We start from the raw sequence: 14,592 nt of genomic DNA on the forward strand, positions 1-14,592 counted from the left end.
CTTGACAGATTCTGGTGCATGCATTGAGGTTTAGTTCAAATTACCGGCCTACAAATGTTGGTGAGCCGGATTAAAGCCCATTTAACAAGGCCTAATAATAGCCTTTTAATAGGCGGGTTTGACCTCATGAGTTTCTGTTAACGGTGAAATTTGGCAACAGTTTCTTGATTTACCTTATTGGTGTCACCTTGTTTATAACTAATCATGACTATAAATTAACAACAAATACAATCTCAATAAGAAATAAAACAAGCAAAAACTAGAAGTGCCAGCTCTGCATTGCCTCATTCTATCTTGGGGACAATTGTGTAACGGTTTGAGAGTAACCAGAACTCCCATCGGACAAATATATTGGCCTATGAGCCATAGGAGCTGGCAAAGAGCTAGTAGCATCGCTGTTAAGCAAAATCATGACATCCGCCATTGTAGGTCGATCTACTGGGTTCTGCTGGACACATAAGAGGCCGATGTTGACACATTTCTGCACCTCGGCTTCAGGGTAGTTTCTGTCCAAGGAATAGTCTATCATCTCTACAATATTTCCCTCTGTCCAGTGCCTCCATACCTAGCATTAGTTACATATAGATCTCCAGTTATCAGTAACACAGATGGTACATATGAGTGGTTTTCTGGAAATATAAGCAATATTAGTGTATTGATTTGTAAGAATTGAAGGGATACTCACTACGCTTACTAAATCTTCATCTTGCTCTGCAAAACAGGGCCCACTGTTTCTTTGCCCTGTCACAATCTCTAAGACGAGAATGCCAAAACTGAACACGTCTGATTTCGTAGAGTATTGCCCGCGAATCACATACTCAGGAGCCATGTATCCACTGCATGCAATAAGAATGAAATTGCATGTTAGTACGTAGTTTGTAAGTGAAATATTGGCACATAAGCATCAAGTGTTCTGCTTAATTACAATGTCCCGACGATGCGGTTCGTGACGTCTCGAGTTTGGTCCTGCCCAAAGAGCCTAGCGAGGCCAAAGTCCCCAATCTTGGGGTTCAAGTCTGCATCTAGCAAGACATTGCTTGCCTTCATGTCGCGGTGAACAATCTTCTTCTGGGAGTCTTGATGAAGATACTGCAATCCACGAGCGACGCCTTCTATGATCCTAAATCGTGTTGTCCAATCTAGTTGTCTTCGTTGCTCCACAACTAATTAACCCCAGATGAAGATATCATTGTAATTGTTGCACACCAGCACATGAGAAAGAAGTGCATGACCATATATATTGAAATGAGGTGTTAATATTACCGAAAAGAAATGTGTCGAGACTTTTATTAGGCATATACTCGTAGACAAGCAACCTCTCTCCATCTTCCAGGCAAAAACCCACAAGACGAACAAGATTTTTGTGATGAAGTTTGGCGACAAGAACTAGCTCATTTTTCAGCTCTTCTAGCCCCTGGTTTGAACCTTTTGCCATCCTTTTCACTGCTACTTCTTGTCCAAAAAGAAGTCCCTGCATATTTTTTACTTTACATTGATATACTGTATTTTGTAATGGTTTAAAAATCTGAGTGCTGTAAAATAGTTTACAATTATTGGTGTTTCTAATAAAGAAAGATCGAAAGATCTTTTGTAGAAAATAAAAATCATCATCATCATCAATGGAGAAAAACTTTTAGATATTCATATTTTGAGCTTTTGACCATGCTTGACTCGCACCATCAAATCAACAATTATTTTTGAAAAAGAAGTCAGCAATGACTCAAAAGTTACACATAAAGACTACTGGCATACCTTATACACTGCACCAAATCCTCCTTCGCCGAGTTTCTTGCTCTCGTCGAAGTTATCCGTTGCTACTTGCAGTGATCCCAGAGTTAGCAAGGTTGACTTGACACTTTCAAGGTCCTCAGATGCATCAACTGCAAAAATTTGCATGGATTCGATAGAACAGTTAATTCATACTGATGATTAAGAATTATAAGTGGGGTTTGTAAACAATCCGATGCCATATTATATTTGTGCAGAGGACTCACGTTCGGACAAATGCTCTGCTTTTGTCGCTCTGCTCTTCTTACGAACAGTCCACATGCAGACAGAAATTGCAGCTACGATTGCAACTGCTACTATCGGCAAGACAATTACCAGAATTTTGCTTGCTGAATTCTTCTTAACTGCATATTTCAGTGAAAAATAATCAGTTCAAGTATCGGAGATGAGTAAACATTAGGTGCAGATGACGTGAAGACTGAAGAGACGTGACGTGATCACTTTGATGGGTAGAGTAATTGGTATGCTGCTCACCTAACGTAGTGGCCGGAACAACATCCGGCGCCGGCGCCGACGCCGGCGAGAGCCCGTCGGCTCGCAGCAGAACCATCGGAGCTCCGGTGTAGAACCCGGAGCCGAGCTCGGACCTCAGGTAGCACCGGGGGCCGGCGACCCTCGCGCCCTCGCCGTTCCGCGGGAACAAGAACCCCGTCCACCACTGGCCCACGAGGCCGTCGAGGCAGCTCCGGCACTGCGCCGGCGACAGGTCCGGCGAGCACTGCGCCATGGAGTAGATGTTACGGAACCCCGGGTCGGCGCCCACCCGCTGGCCCGTGGCGAACAGCCTCGTGGAGTTCTCCACCGCGTACCGCACGGTGGCGTTGAGGAGCTCGGTGACCGCGCGGTCGTAGCCGGCGACGTCGGCGCTGCTGATGTTGGTGCCGCTTATGAGGAGGCTGTACGCGCCGGAGTTGTTGGTGGCGGCGAGGAAGTCGCCGCTGTCGGAGAACTGGGCGTAGCATTGGTTGTAGACGAGGATGGCGTCCTTGGTGCGATTGCAGACCTGGGCGACGTCGTCGCCGACCCTGGTGCCGCAGTCGAAGCAGTCGGAGGGGCTCATGTCGCCGCGGCAGAGGAGGAGGCCGTAGACGGCGTCCGGGCCGGCGCCGCGGACGCCGGAGGCGAAGAGGGTGGGCGAGGCGGAGGCGTTCGCGCGGAGGGTGCTCGCGAGGCGCAGGAGGTTGGACTCGTAGGTGCTCCCTGCCGTGTAGTTGCCGCCGCTGGTGCCGCAGACAGGCCATGGCTGGGCGGCGGCGAGCGGGAGCGCGACCGCCGCGACGACGAGGAGGAGGAGAACGGCATGGAGGACAGAGGAGCGCCGCCGCATGGCGCCGTCAGAGCAAGCTTGTTCGATCGTCGGGCTCTGCATTGCAATTCCAAATTTGCAATCCTCTGCTAATGGTACCTACTCCACTACTGCAGTATCATATCGGGAAACTGTTTTAATAGTTCAAGAGGACATCCACCCGTTTATTGCATGTCGTTTAAATGGTTATGAAAAAAATTTAAAAAATATAAACAAGATAGATCAATATGTAATATATTAATCCACAAACATGCAAGTTAAAATTCAACTTTTACAAATTGTAAAAAGAAAAAAAACCTCAAATTACTATATGTATATTTACAATTAAATTTGTTATTTTTGTTACAACTTGTAGAAGTTGAATATGAACTTTCATGTTCGTGGAGTGATATATTATATATTAATCTATTTTGTTAATTTTTTAAAAAAAATTTCATAACCATCTAATTAACATGCAATAAACGGGTGAACGTCTACTCGAGCTATTAAAATCCATCTCCGTATCATATTAGAATCCATCTCCGTATCATATCTTGTTTTTGTTTCTCTTTTTTACAAGCTTCTAGTACAGTACTACCTATACTTTTGGACGTGATGGCTCTTGACAAGTTGGCAACTTGGCATGCGATGGCCGATTGGCCGAGGCCGACAGGTCAGACTGAATTCAGTGAACCCGTCTGGTGGATGTCAAATGGCACGTGGGACAGGGACTAATTATATATTCGTCGACATCACGGAAACCTCTCTGCAGCAGCTGTTTGCACCCTCCCTTGAAAAAGGAACACGCATGCTATATAGCGCTTAATTAGTCAAATGAAACTTGACCCATTTCTAACTCAAAATGCCTGTCGCGGTCGCGTATGGAATGATATCGAGAAAAATCGGTGCATGGCTATGTGTAAACCGTTCCCTTTTTTGCCGTACGTACGTTCAAACTTGGAGGCGTGTAACCACGTGCTGTACGTCGTGATTCAACTATGAGTCTATGACCCCGTGCCAGGTTTTCGGCTAAAGGGTAGGATTTGCGAGTATCGTGAAGTATCAAAGCAAAATCGCTCTAAACATACTACGCCTATTTTCAGTCAGGAGAGCACGTACGCGCAGCGCGACGAATCAGTCACTGGACTATATTGGACTGAAGAAATACAGCCAGGTCGCGGGTCGCGCGCGGCACACGCGCATGCACGCATGCATGGCCGCCTCTCTCGTCGATGCGGCCGGCGCGGCCGGCACCCCACATATTGTGAGGGGGGTGGCAGTTTTGGGTGCCGTATAACTCGTACATGAGCACGCGCGCGGTGAGGCGATGGCCGATGGCACGTATGTGCCGGTGTCCTCCGCGCGCGCATCCCACCACGTACGGCTCGGCCGGTGTGATCAGCGTCGGGCAGCACGAGCACGGAGAGGAGCAAAAGGACATGACATGATGCGAGTATATGATCACCAACCGCCGGCCTGCATGGTGTCTGTGGGAGAAACCATATAACAGTATGACAGCTTTTTGGTTATAATCTTTCAAATGTTGCTCTAGGTATGACAGTATGACAGCTTTTTTGGTTATAATCTTTCAAATTTTTTGGTTATAACAGTATGAAAGCTCTAGTATTTTTGCATATTGTTCGTGCATTGCAAGGGGAGTTTCAATTAAAGAAAATTGTTATTAATATGTTAACATATTTGTTATTTATATGTGTGAATCTTGTCAGAGGTTAAGAGCATCACCAACAGTCCACCTATTTCATTTCTAAAACTGATTTCGAGAGATTTTAGTCCAAAACACAGCTCCAACAGATCGGCTACTCTCATGCCCAAGTTTTGGAGTTCTTTTTATTTACAAATGTGTCACTTTTTATTACAACTAGGTCCTTTTTCATTTTTTTTACATATTGGTCCTCGACGTCAATGTTGTTGACGCCGTCTCCTTCACATTAGTGACTTAGCTTTCACCCGAGGGCGGAGAGGACGGCGCCAACGTCATTGGCGCTGTCATATTAGACCACGGCACAAATAATATTGGCGCCGTGAAAAGGACCATTTCTAGAATAAGTTATTTCAGGAGTTTATTTGTAGAATAAGTTTTTCACAAGAAGTAAAAGGAGAAAATCCAGTTTCAGAGTTCCATCTCCCAAATCCTAGCTCAGTTGATATGAGGGTGCACGATCTCGCCTCTCCCACTCTCAATCTCGCGCTCCCGCCTCTCTCCTCCCGTTCCCGGGCGAGGGGCGAAATGTTTTCGTCCGCGGGTGGAGGGCTCCTCAAGTCTACAGCCGTCATGGAGAAGCTCTCTCAGGTGCTGGAACCCGACGAGACCGACGACCATCACGCCAAACTCCTGCAGCCATCACCCCCAACATGGAGCCGCCGCGAGAGTGCCACGTCGTGCAGTACCGACGAGAACGCTATGAACGCTGCGAAGTGCAAAGCTCCGCGAAGTGTATCAAGAAGCAGAGGACGCGAAGCGGCAGCTAGCGCACAATTAATCAAGGTGATCGAGGCGCCGAAGTAGCACCCGATCGTGTATGAGGGAAACAGATCGGGGGCCTCGACGAACACGTCGTTGCGTCGTAGAGTCTAGCTAGACTTCTTTCTTCCTCCATGATCTGATGATCATGTCCATCTCTCTGTAAATTGATGTGCGTAATTAAATGATTCTTCTGAGTTAAACCTGCTCGACCTGGATTACTCGTGTATTTGTAAACAACAATCAATGTGATGGTGCCTTCGCCGTCGCGGAAGGAGGAGGAATATATAACTGATTTTTTTTAGTTGGTAGTTTACTATGCGGTCCACTTTTCTATTTTAGGGAGTTAATTTTACACAATCTATTGGAAGGATCACTTCTGTAACTTATCAAATTTCATTTAGGATTCCCAAATTCAGAATTTTGAAGATTGAATTTACACATTCTATTGGTGATGCTCTTAACTCCACATTTTTTTTCCCCACAAAAGTAGGTGGTGGCAAAATCATCACCACCACTACTAAATTTTATAAGGAATACAAATATATAATTATAACGTAACTATATTGTAATAACTAGTAGTATGTAATTGGAATATGTCATGAATGGACACAAACTCAATGATAAACATTGAGCGAGACAAAGTGGTCAATGGTATATATTTACTCTTTATTAGTTGAACTTGGTTATCATGGAATACAAATTGAGAACTGATACAGTTACAATATAAAACAAAACAAGCAGCAACAAGTCAACAATGGTGCTAGATCTGCTTCGGCCCCCTGCTACCTGCCGGACCATTGTGTAATGGTCTGGGAGTAACCAGAGGTCCCATCGATCAAATATGCTGGCCTAGGTGCAAGAGCTGGCATAGTGCAAGTAGTGTCACTATTGAGCAAAATCATGACATCCGCCATTGTAGGTCGATCTACAGGGTTTTGCTGGACGCACAAGAGTCCAATGTTGACACATTTCAGCACCTCGGTCTCACTGTAGTTTCTTCCTAAGGAATGATCAATCATCTCTGCAATTGCTCCCTCTTCCCAGTGCCTCCATACCTAGCAACATTAGTCACACATATGTGTTTAGTCAGCAGTAATTACAATAGGCATGTATTCCTCTATGAATTAGTAGGGATGCTCACTATGCTCAATATATCTTCATCATTCTGCTCAGACAAATATGGCCCGCTATTCCTTCGCCGGCCTGTCACGATCTCTATGACAAGAATGCCAAAGCTAAACACGTCTGATTTCGTAGAATACTGTCCGCGCAGCACATACTCAGGAGGCATGTAACCGCTGCATCAAAAAAGAATTGCATTTTAGTTTGTTATCTATATATGAGCGAAAAATAATGAGTGTTCCTTCGACTTAATTACAATGTCCCAGCGATACGGCTTGTGACTTCTCGAGTCTGATCCTGCCCAAAGAGCCTAGCAAGGCCAAAGTCCCCAATCTTGGGGTTCATGTCTGCGTCTAGTAAAATGTTGCTCGCCTTCATATCACGGTGGACGATCTTCTTTTGGGAGTCCTGATGAAGATATTGTAGCCCTCGGGCAATGCCTTCTATTATCTTAAATCTTACCGCCCAGTCTAGTTTTCTCTTTTGCTCTGCATCTAATTACCAAAAGAAAAAAAATGTTATTGATGGAGTGAAAAGACAAAATATGTAGGTTAAAAAGGGTAATGCTAATAGTACCAAAAAGAAAGGTGTCTAGGCTTTTATTGGACATGTACTCATAGATGAGTAATCTCTCCCCCTCGTCAAGGCAAAAACCAACAAGACGAACAAGATTTCTGTGATGAAGTTTGGCGACAAGAACTAGCTCGTTTTTCAGCTCTTCCAGCCCCTGGTTGGAGCCCTTGGCCATCCTCTTCACAGCCACTTCTTGTCCATGAAGAATTCCCTGAATAATTTAACTACTTGGCTTAGTATCTTACTCCTCCTGGATATAAATATTTGATATTTAGGATAAGTTTCGATCAACTTTTGTATTTTGGACCATTTATTTTATATTAGTACTAGTAAATTTATAATATCACGAGAGTAGTAATTTTAAGGCAAATCAATATATACCAATCCTTTAAACTAATTAATCATTTAAGGAATTATTGATGATACAAATTTTGAAATTTTGACCAAATTTGGTCTTAAATATTTATAGGTGCGCTTTGGAACCCATGTGATACGTTAAACCAAGAGTTATGGATAGAGATGTGTATTTTGTAATTTTATGGACTCAGATGACTTTTTAATAAGTTTAACAACCAGACATTCATATTTTCTTGCTTTTTGTAACGTCCATTATGAAAGAAAAGGTTATAGCTAGGCTCAACTCATTTAGTTAGACTACACACATGCATATATTTTACTATATAACGCTTATAGCCCAAAATAATTCTAGGCCCGACTAGATAAAAACGATTTTAGACCCGACTCATCTAAATGGAATACACCCTACACTGTAACACTATCATGTTTTACGTTCTCGCTTCACGCAATAAGTTTAAACCAATATTATAGTCATGGATCAGCTTAAACTCCTAAGTTGAAACTAAGAGCAAGTGTTATAATAGATGTGACTACTACTTCTAATTTTATTTATGTCCATTTATTGGCAACATATCCACTATATCACATATAATGTTCAAATAGTAATATCTATAATACTCTCACGTTTTACTTGGAGTTTGCGTGGATGTTGTCTTTTGATTTAGGGTGGCTGATCATTTAATCCTATTTGGCAGCATATGGAACATTTCTGATGTGCTGTTGCTGCTGCGTGTGATCTGCCAGCTAGCTAGCTAGCTTGCCTAGCCCAACTGCCGCTGCTCGTCCTGGGGGTCAAGAAGGCCCAAGGTCAACCGGGCCAATTGCTCTACTACTGCTGGAGGCCCAAGGACTAAGGTCTCGTCCTGCTTTATTATTATTTCCTCTAATTATTCTGGGACGTCATTTTTTTTTTTATCTAAAACCAAGGGCTGGAGCAGTAGTGCACCAAACCTCTGCGATATACTTCAAGAAGAGAAGTACACCACAATTTGTGATTAATTAACAATTGAGCAGTAGTGCAATCGTACTTCTAGCCATCTAGAATTTATATTTTTGACCATATTCTGGGTTCACACCATCAAATCACACAACTTTTTCTCAAAGAAATCAACAATGATACAAAAGTTAAAAAGTTAAGAGTACTCATGCCATACCTTATAAACGGCACCGAATCCCCCCTCACCAATCTTATTGCTTTCGTGGAAGTTATCCGTTGCCACTTGCAGTGATGCCAGAGATAACAGGGTTGACTTGACACTTTCAAAGTCCTCAGTTGTATCAGCTGGCAAATTTGCATAATTTTGACTAAACTGTTAATGGATGCTCGTGGTATAAGAATGTTTAACAATAATTTATGCCTAATTGTGTGCAGAGGACTCACTTCCGGGGTGACGCTCTGCTTTTGCCAATCTTCTCTTCTTACGGGCATTCCAGATACAGAGGGAAATTACAGCTATGATGATTGCAACTGACACTATCGGCAAGATAATTACCAGAATTTTGCTTCCTGAATTATTCTTACCTGTATTTTTGCAGTGAAAAGTAATCAGTTCAAGTACGTGAAGCACTGCATATTCACCTTATTATACTATTACAGTGCTAGTTGCTGCCGAATGAACAAAATTTAGTTATTTTTTGTTTGATAATCTATGTCTATCTATCTCAGGGGAAAGAAAAGAGTGATGCTCCGGCGCTGATAATCTGTCTATCTATACTGATACTAGTATTTTGGCCATTGGATCGTGATAAAGATACATCCAGATTATAATGGTATAAATTGATAGATAACAGTTATATGTAAACTAATTTGTATCTGTGGAAACACAAACTAACAGTTGTATACCAGATTAAATTCTGCTTTTAAAATCTATTGCATATGAAATATAATCATATTTATGGTAACAGAAACTATGAGTTATATGTCAAATTCAAGTTAGCAGACAAAATTGCACGAGAGAATCTTATGTGCGATGATGACGTGAAGACTGAATAATTGAGACAGCATGAGAGACACAAGGAATTGAAGTATAATCACCTCCCGTAATGGCAGGCACAACATCCGGCGCCGGCGCCGACGCCGGCGTGAGCCCGTCGGCCTTGACCGGCAACCGCACCATCGGGCTGCCGGTGTAGAAGGGGCCCAGCTCGGACCTCAGGTAGCAGCGCGGGCCGGCGACCCTCGCCCCCTGCCCGTTCAGCGGGAACGTCTTCCACCACTGGCCCACGAGGCCGTCGAGGCAGCTCCGGCACTGCGCCGGCGACAGGTCCGGCGAGCACTGCGCCATGGAGTAGATGTTGCTGAACCCCGTGTCGTTCCCCACCCGCTGGCCCGTGGCGAACAGCCTCGTGGAGTTCTCCACCGCGTACCGCACGGTGGCGTTGAGGAGCTCGGTGACCGCGCGGTCGTAGCCGGCGACGTCGGTGCTGCTGATGTTGGTGCCGCTTATGAGGCGGCTCACCCCGCCGGAGTTGTTGGTGGCGGCGAGGAAGTCGCCCCTGTCGGAGAACTGGGCGTAGCATTGGTTGTAGACGAGGATGGCGTCCTTGGTGCGGTTGCAGGTTGGCCCCGCGTCCCTCCAGACGTTGGTGCCGCAGTCGAAGCAGTCGGAGGGGCTCATGTCGCCGCGGCAGAGCAGGAGGCCGTAGACGGTGTCCGGGGCGGAGCCGAGGGCGCCGGAGGCGAAGAGGGTGGGCGAGGAGGCGTTCCCCTGGAGGGCGCTGATGAGGTCCAGGAGGTTGGTTTCGTAGGTGCTCCCTGCTGTGTAGGTGCCAGCGCTGCTGCCGCAGACAGGCCATGGCTGGGCGGCGGCGAGCGGGAGCGCGACCGCCGCGAAGAGGAGAACGGCATGGGCGACCAAAGAGCGTCGCAGCATTTTTTGCCGTAGATGCAGCAGTTTGGGGGCAGTGGGATGGACTGAAGCTGATTTATAGTCTATTATTGTACTGCTCTAAATAGTGGAGTAGCTCGAATTAACACGGTAGCTAGCTTCGGGAATCGGGCTAAAAAAGATGCTTCCTCCTTCAAACTTGTAAGTATTTTTAATATGAACATAAATTTTAAGGAAATAGGTATAAATAATTGAAGGAAAGATTACGATTGATTGAGAAAAAAATTGTTGAATAAATTAATTGAAGAATATTTATGATTGGTTGAGAAAAAATGATAGGTAAAAATGTAACTCATTTTAGGATAAGATACTGCGGAAGTAGTACAAGCCTCCTTGGCAAGTTGGCAGCATGCATGCAATGCTGCCATAGCCCATAGGTAGCGTCCGTTTCATTGTCTGAATCGTCTGAAAGAGGAAAAAGGAGGAATAATGCAAGTTGGTCGAGAGTATTCTCATGGAAACCACCCCAAGCCACGATCCCTGGATCAACATGATAGCTACTACTAGCATTTAGTCAAGTGTAATTATTTGAACCTCTTTCGATTCAAAACAATCGTATTAGGCCATGTACAAAGGTAAATAATGGGGGTGAATTTTGCCCGATATTGATGATGAGTGAAATAAGAAAAACAAGATTTGTTTCTACGTAAAGAAATGTGCCTTGCACACACTATATAATACTCCCTCCGTATTTTAATGTATGACGCCGTTGACTTTTTGATAAACGTTTGACATTTCGTCTTATTCAAAAAATTTATGTAATTATCATTTATTTTATTGTGACTTCATTTATCATCAAATATTCTTTAAGTATGACATAAGTATTTTTATATTTGCATAGAAAAATTGAATAAGACGAATGGTCAAACGTTGGTTAAAAAGTCAATGGTGTCATACATTAAAATACGGAGGGAGTATATAGTACTCCCTCTTATGTTTAATATTTAACGTCATTAAATTTTAAAATATATGTGTAATATTATTTTCATTGTGATTTGTTTTGTCACTAAATGTACTTTTAAGTATGACTCGTATTTTTACATATTTGCACAAAATTATTAAATAACACGATTACATGAATACTTAAAGGTACATTCAAAAGTCAACTACGTCAAATATTAAAACCTGAAGGGAGCATGATATTTGTAGCTCCTAGTTGTTGCCAATTATTAAATGATGTCTTAGGCTGTGTTTGTTTCTTATTTTTCGTAACCTCCACTCTCCCGCAAGCACGTTTTATAAACTGTTAAACGGTGTGTATTTTACAATTTTTTTCTATAAAAAAGTTGTTCAAGTCGCTTTATTTTACATGTACAAGGGATTAATGCCCAACCCTAAGAGCTAAACATAGCCTTATATATGCTCAATCTGTCCTTATCAAGGCTATTGATCCTATGGGATTAGCAGAGTTTACGCACGAGAGGAACCACGATTGAGGTCTCTTGACTTCAAGATACTCTAGATTCATGGTATTTGCTATAACATTATTCGGTTGTGGTGTATTGTCAAGCACGCTATTGTTTAAAAAAAAAGAGACCCTATTTCAATACCATCTTCCAATAGAGACATATATAACTTTGAAAAAAAGATTGACTAATCGTATGAATTGAATTCAAACAAATAATAGCTAATATTTAAACATTTTTGCAAATTCAAAAGTTGTCCCAAATTGTCTAAATGACAATTGCAAAAAAAAAGATAAAATAAAATTTATACCAATATTTTCTGGATTTAAATAACTGTTTTTTATTTCCGGTATTTGGGAAAATTTTAAATTTGCATAAAATGTTTAAAGTCAGCCAAAATTTTGAAATTTAAAGCTTGCAAGTTGTCCAAAGGTAAAACCTTTTTTAAAAGATTTTATCTCTCTATATAAATTAATTATCGGAGTGTCTTTTGACAGATAACCATATAACCAGAGTATCTTAGGGTAAAGCTGTAAAAAGTAGGTTTTATAGAGCAAATGCCTCAAAGTGTCATGGAGCAAATTTTTTATTTTATTTACAGTCCTCGCAAATTACTTCTATAACTTTTTTAGTGGTCTATTCCTTTTGTTAAACAGTATATATGTCATGGTTATGGATACCACATATCCAATAGTAATCGACTAAGCTCGACGGGGCCCATTATATACAGTCTTATACGGAATTATTCCTCGTATATAGAAAGAGTTCAAGATAAGTAAGGACAAGTAGAGTTCTATATGAAAACTATATGGACTACTCGGATTGTATCCATATTGGTATCCGTAGTTATGTTTGGACAATGGGACATCTATGGGTATAAATACAAGACCCCCTAAAGAAGGGGGAGGAGACCAACACAAGCCATGACAAAGCCAGACATCGACATCAGAGATTAGCCTAGACAGATCCAATCTGGTGCCTGTGAAGACCAACAAGAGGGATCTAGTGCAATCTCTCATCGTGACGAGTTTATATTCGAGGAGGAAGACTACCCCGTCGTCGACTACGTGTTGGTGTTCGTGCCACCATATCAACGACGGCTAGATAGACAATCCCAAATATTGTACTTGTGTGATTTTAATGAATATAGAGTAACTGTAACACCCTGAAAATTCGACCGACAAAATCGAAACCCTAAAAATACGAACCTTCAAAAACTTTTTAAATAAATTGCATCATGCCGATTTTATTCGCCTATTTTATTTGGATTTGATTTCAGAGTTCATTGATCGTGAGTACAGAATAATCAATTAGGAATAAACCCTAAAAATAAATTGGCAAAATAAATAATTGAAATATAATTTAAAATAAAGATTAGGCGAGGATAGAAATAAATAGAATATTATCGCGACCATATTGATAATAATTAAATTTAAGTGCGATGGAATAAGAATTAGCCCTAATTAAAATTCAAATAAATTATATAAAATAAAATATGGGTAATATTAATCTAGGGTGAATCCATTGGTTGAAATAACACAAATATTGAGTAAACTTCATTTGTGCAAAAATTAGGATTTATAGAATAAAATTTATATAGGGAATAGGCTAAATTAGGGTTAAATAGGAGCTAGCACTGTTCATTGCGCAGTAAGTGCTCGACGAGGTTCCCTAGCCCTGCCCCCTCCTCTACCGCACGCGCCTCGCGCCCCGAGCCGCCGCGCGCCGTCGCCATCGCCGCTGCCGCGCCGCGCCGCCGTCCCGTCACCGCGTCGTGCACCTGCCGCGTCGCGCCCCGCGCCCCTGCCACGTGCCCGTCGCCCTCGCGCCCCGCGCGCCGCGCGCCGTCGCATCGCCGCCCGTCGCCCTCGCGCCTGCCGCGTGGCCGTCTCGTCGCCGTCGCACTCGCGCCGCTGCCGCGCCACCCGTCCCGTCGCGCCGAGCCCTGTGCCGCCGCGCGCGTCGCCGTTGCCGCCCGCTCGTCGCGTCGCCGCCCCGAGCCCCGCGCCGCCGCGCCGTCGCGTCGCCGCGCGTCGCCGTCACCCCTAGCCCCGTCCGCCACCGTCGCATCGCCATTAAGCCGGCCACCCCCTCTCCTTCTTCCCCCTCTCCCCTATAAATACCCCCACCCCCTCCCTATTTCTTCCCACCCCATTCCCCTCTTTTCTCCTCTCTTCCTCTCCACCGCACCGCCACCTTCATGCCGCCGCGCCGCCACCCTCGGTGCTGCCGCGCCGCGCCGTGCGTCGCCCCGCCTTGCATCGCCGTCGCCGCCGCCGTCGTCGGTAAGCCGCCGCCCCCCCTCCCCCCCCTTTTTGGTCGCCGTTGCCGCCCGGGTAGGCAGAGAGCCGAGAGGGAAGGGAGAAGCCAGGAGGGAGAGAAAAAGAAAGAAAGAAGAAGAGAGAAAAAGAGAGAAAAAAATAAAGAAAAGAAGAGAGAAAAAGAAAAGGAAAAATAAATAAAAAATTAGAGAGAGATTAAGGAGGTTTAGAAAATTTAAAATAATTAGAATTTAATTGTAGATTATTGGTAGTCGTAGAATTGCAAAGTTTTATATAATCGTAGATTATTTTGGAGATTCTTAGGAGTAATCGATTCGCGTTCAACTTTTATTTGAGTTTATTTGGATTTTATTTGAATTCTAATTGAATTCAAATCATTTCTTCGCACGTAATTTTAGAGCCCGAG

General features: G+C 43.6%; 1 protein-coding gene across 1 annotated transcript; it reads right to left on the minus strand.

Annotated features, from left to right (window-relative positions):
* Window positions 1–260: 260 nt before the first annotated feature.
* On the minus strand, window positions 261–10,489 carry LOC127780288 (uncharacterized). Its single transcript, XM_052307203.1, has 15 exons — window positions 9,646–10,489; window positions 8,992–9,132; window positions 8,765–8,892; window positions 7,257–7,464; window positions 6,937–7,174; window positions 6,700–6,856; window positions 6,345–6,613; window positions 4,456–4,549; window positions 2,263–3,193; window positions 1,995–2,132; window positions 1,753–1,880; window positions 1,264–1,471; window positions 926–1,163; window positions 686–836; window positions 261–565 (listed from the first exon to the last, which is right to left on the minus strand). The coding sequence occupies exons 1-15, from the start codon at window positions 10,481–10,483 to the stop codon at window positions 290–292; spliced, it is 4,143 nt and encodes a 1,380-aa protein (XP_052163163.1). The 5' UTR covers window positions 10,484–10,489; the 3' UTR covers window positions 261–289.
* Window positions 10,490–14,592: the final 4,103 nt, after the last annotated feature.

Source organism: Oryza glaberrima, chromosome 7 (genome assembly GCF_000147395.1).
Source record: "Oryza glaberrima chromosome 7, OglaRS2, whole genome shotgun sequence".
NCBI classification, from domain to species: Eukaryota; Viridiplantae; Streptophyta; class Magnoliopsida; order Poales; family Poaceae; genus Oryza; species Oryza glaberrima.

What these genes read in the sequence shown, in the direction of transcription:
- LOC127780288 (XM_052307203.1), bottom strand. Translation starts at nt 10,483, where the DNA reads ATGCTGCGACGCTCTTTGGTCGCCCATGCCGTTCTCCTCTTCGCGGCG. An exon ending in TGTGCCTGCCATTACGGGAG is followed by an intron (nt 9,133 to 9,645) that starts GTGATTATACTT and finishes GCAAAAATACAG; the next exon opens with GTAAGAATAATTCAGGAAGC. An exon ending in CCTAGACACCTTTCTTTTTG is followed by an intron (nt 7,175 to 7,256) that starts GTACTATTAGCA and finishes TTTGGTAATTAG; the next exon opens with ATGCAGAGCAAAAGAGAAAA.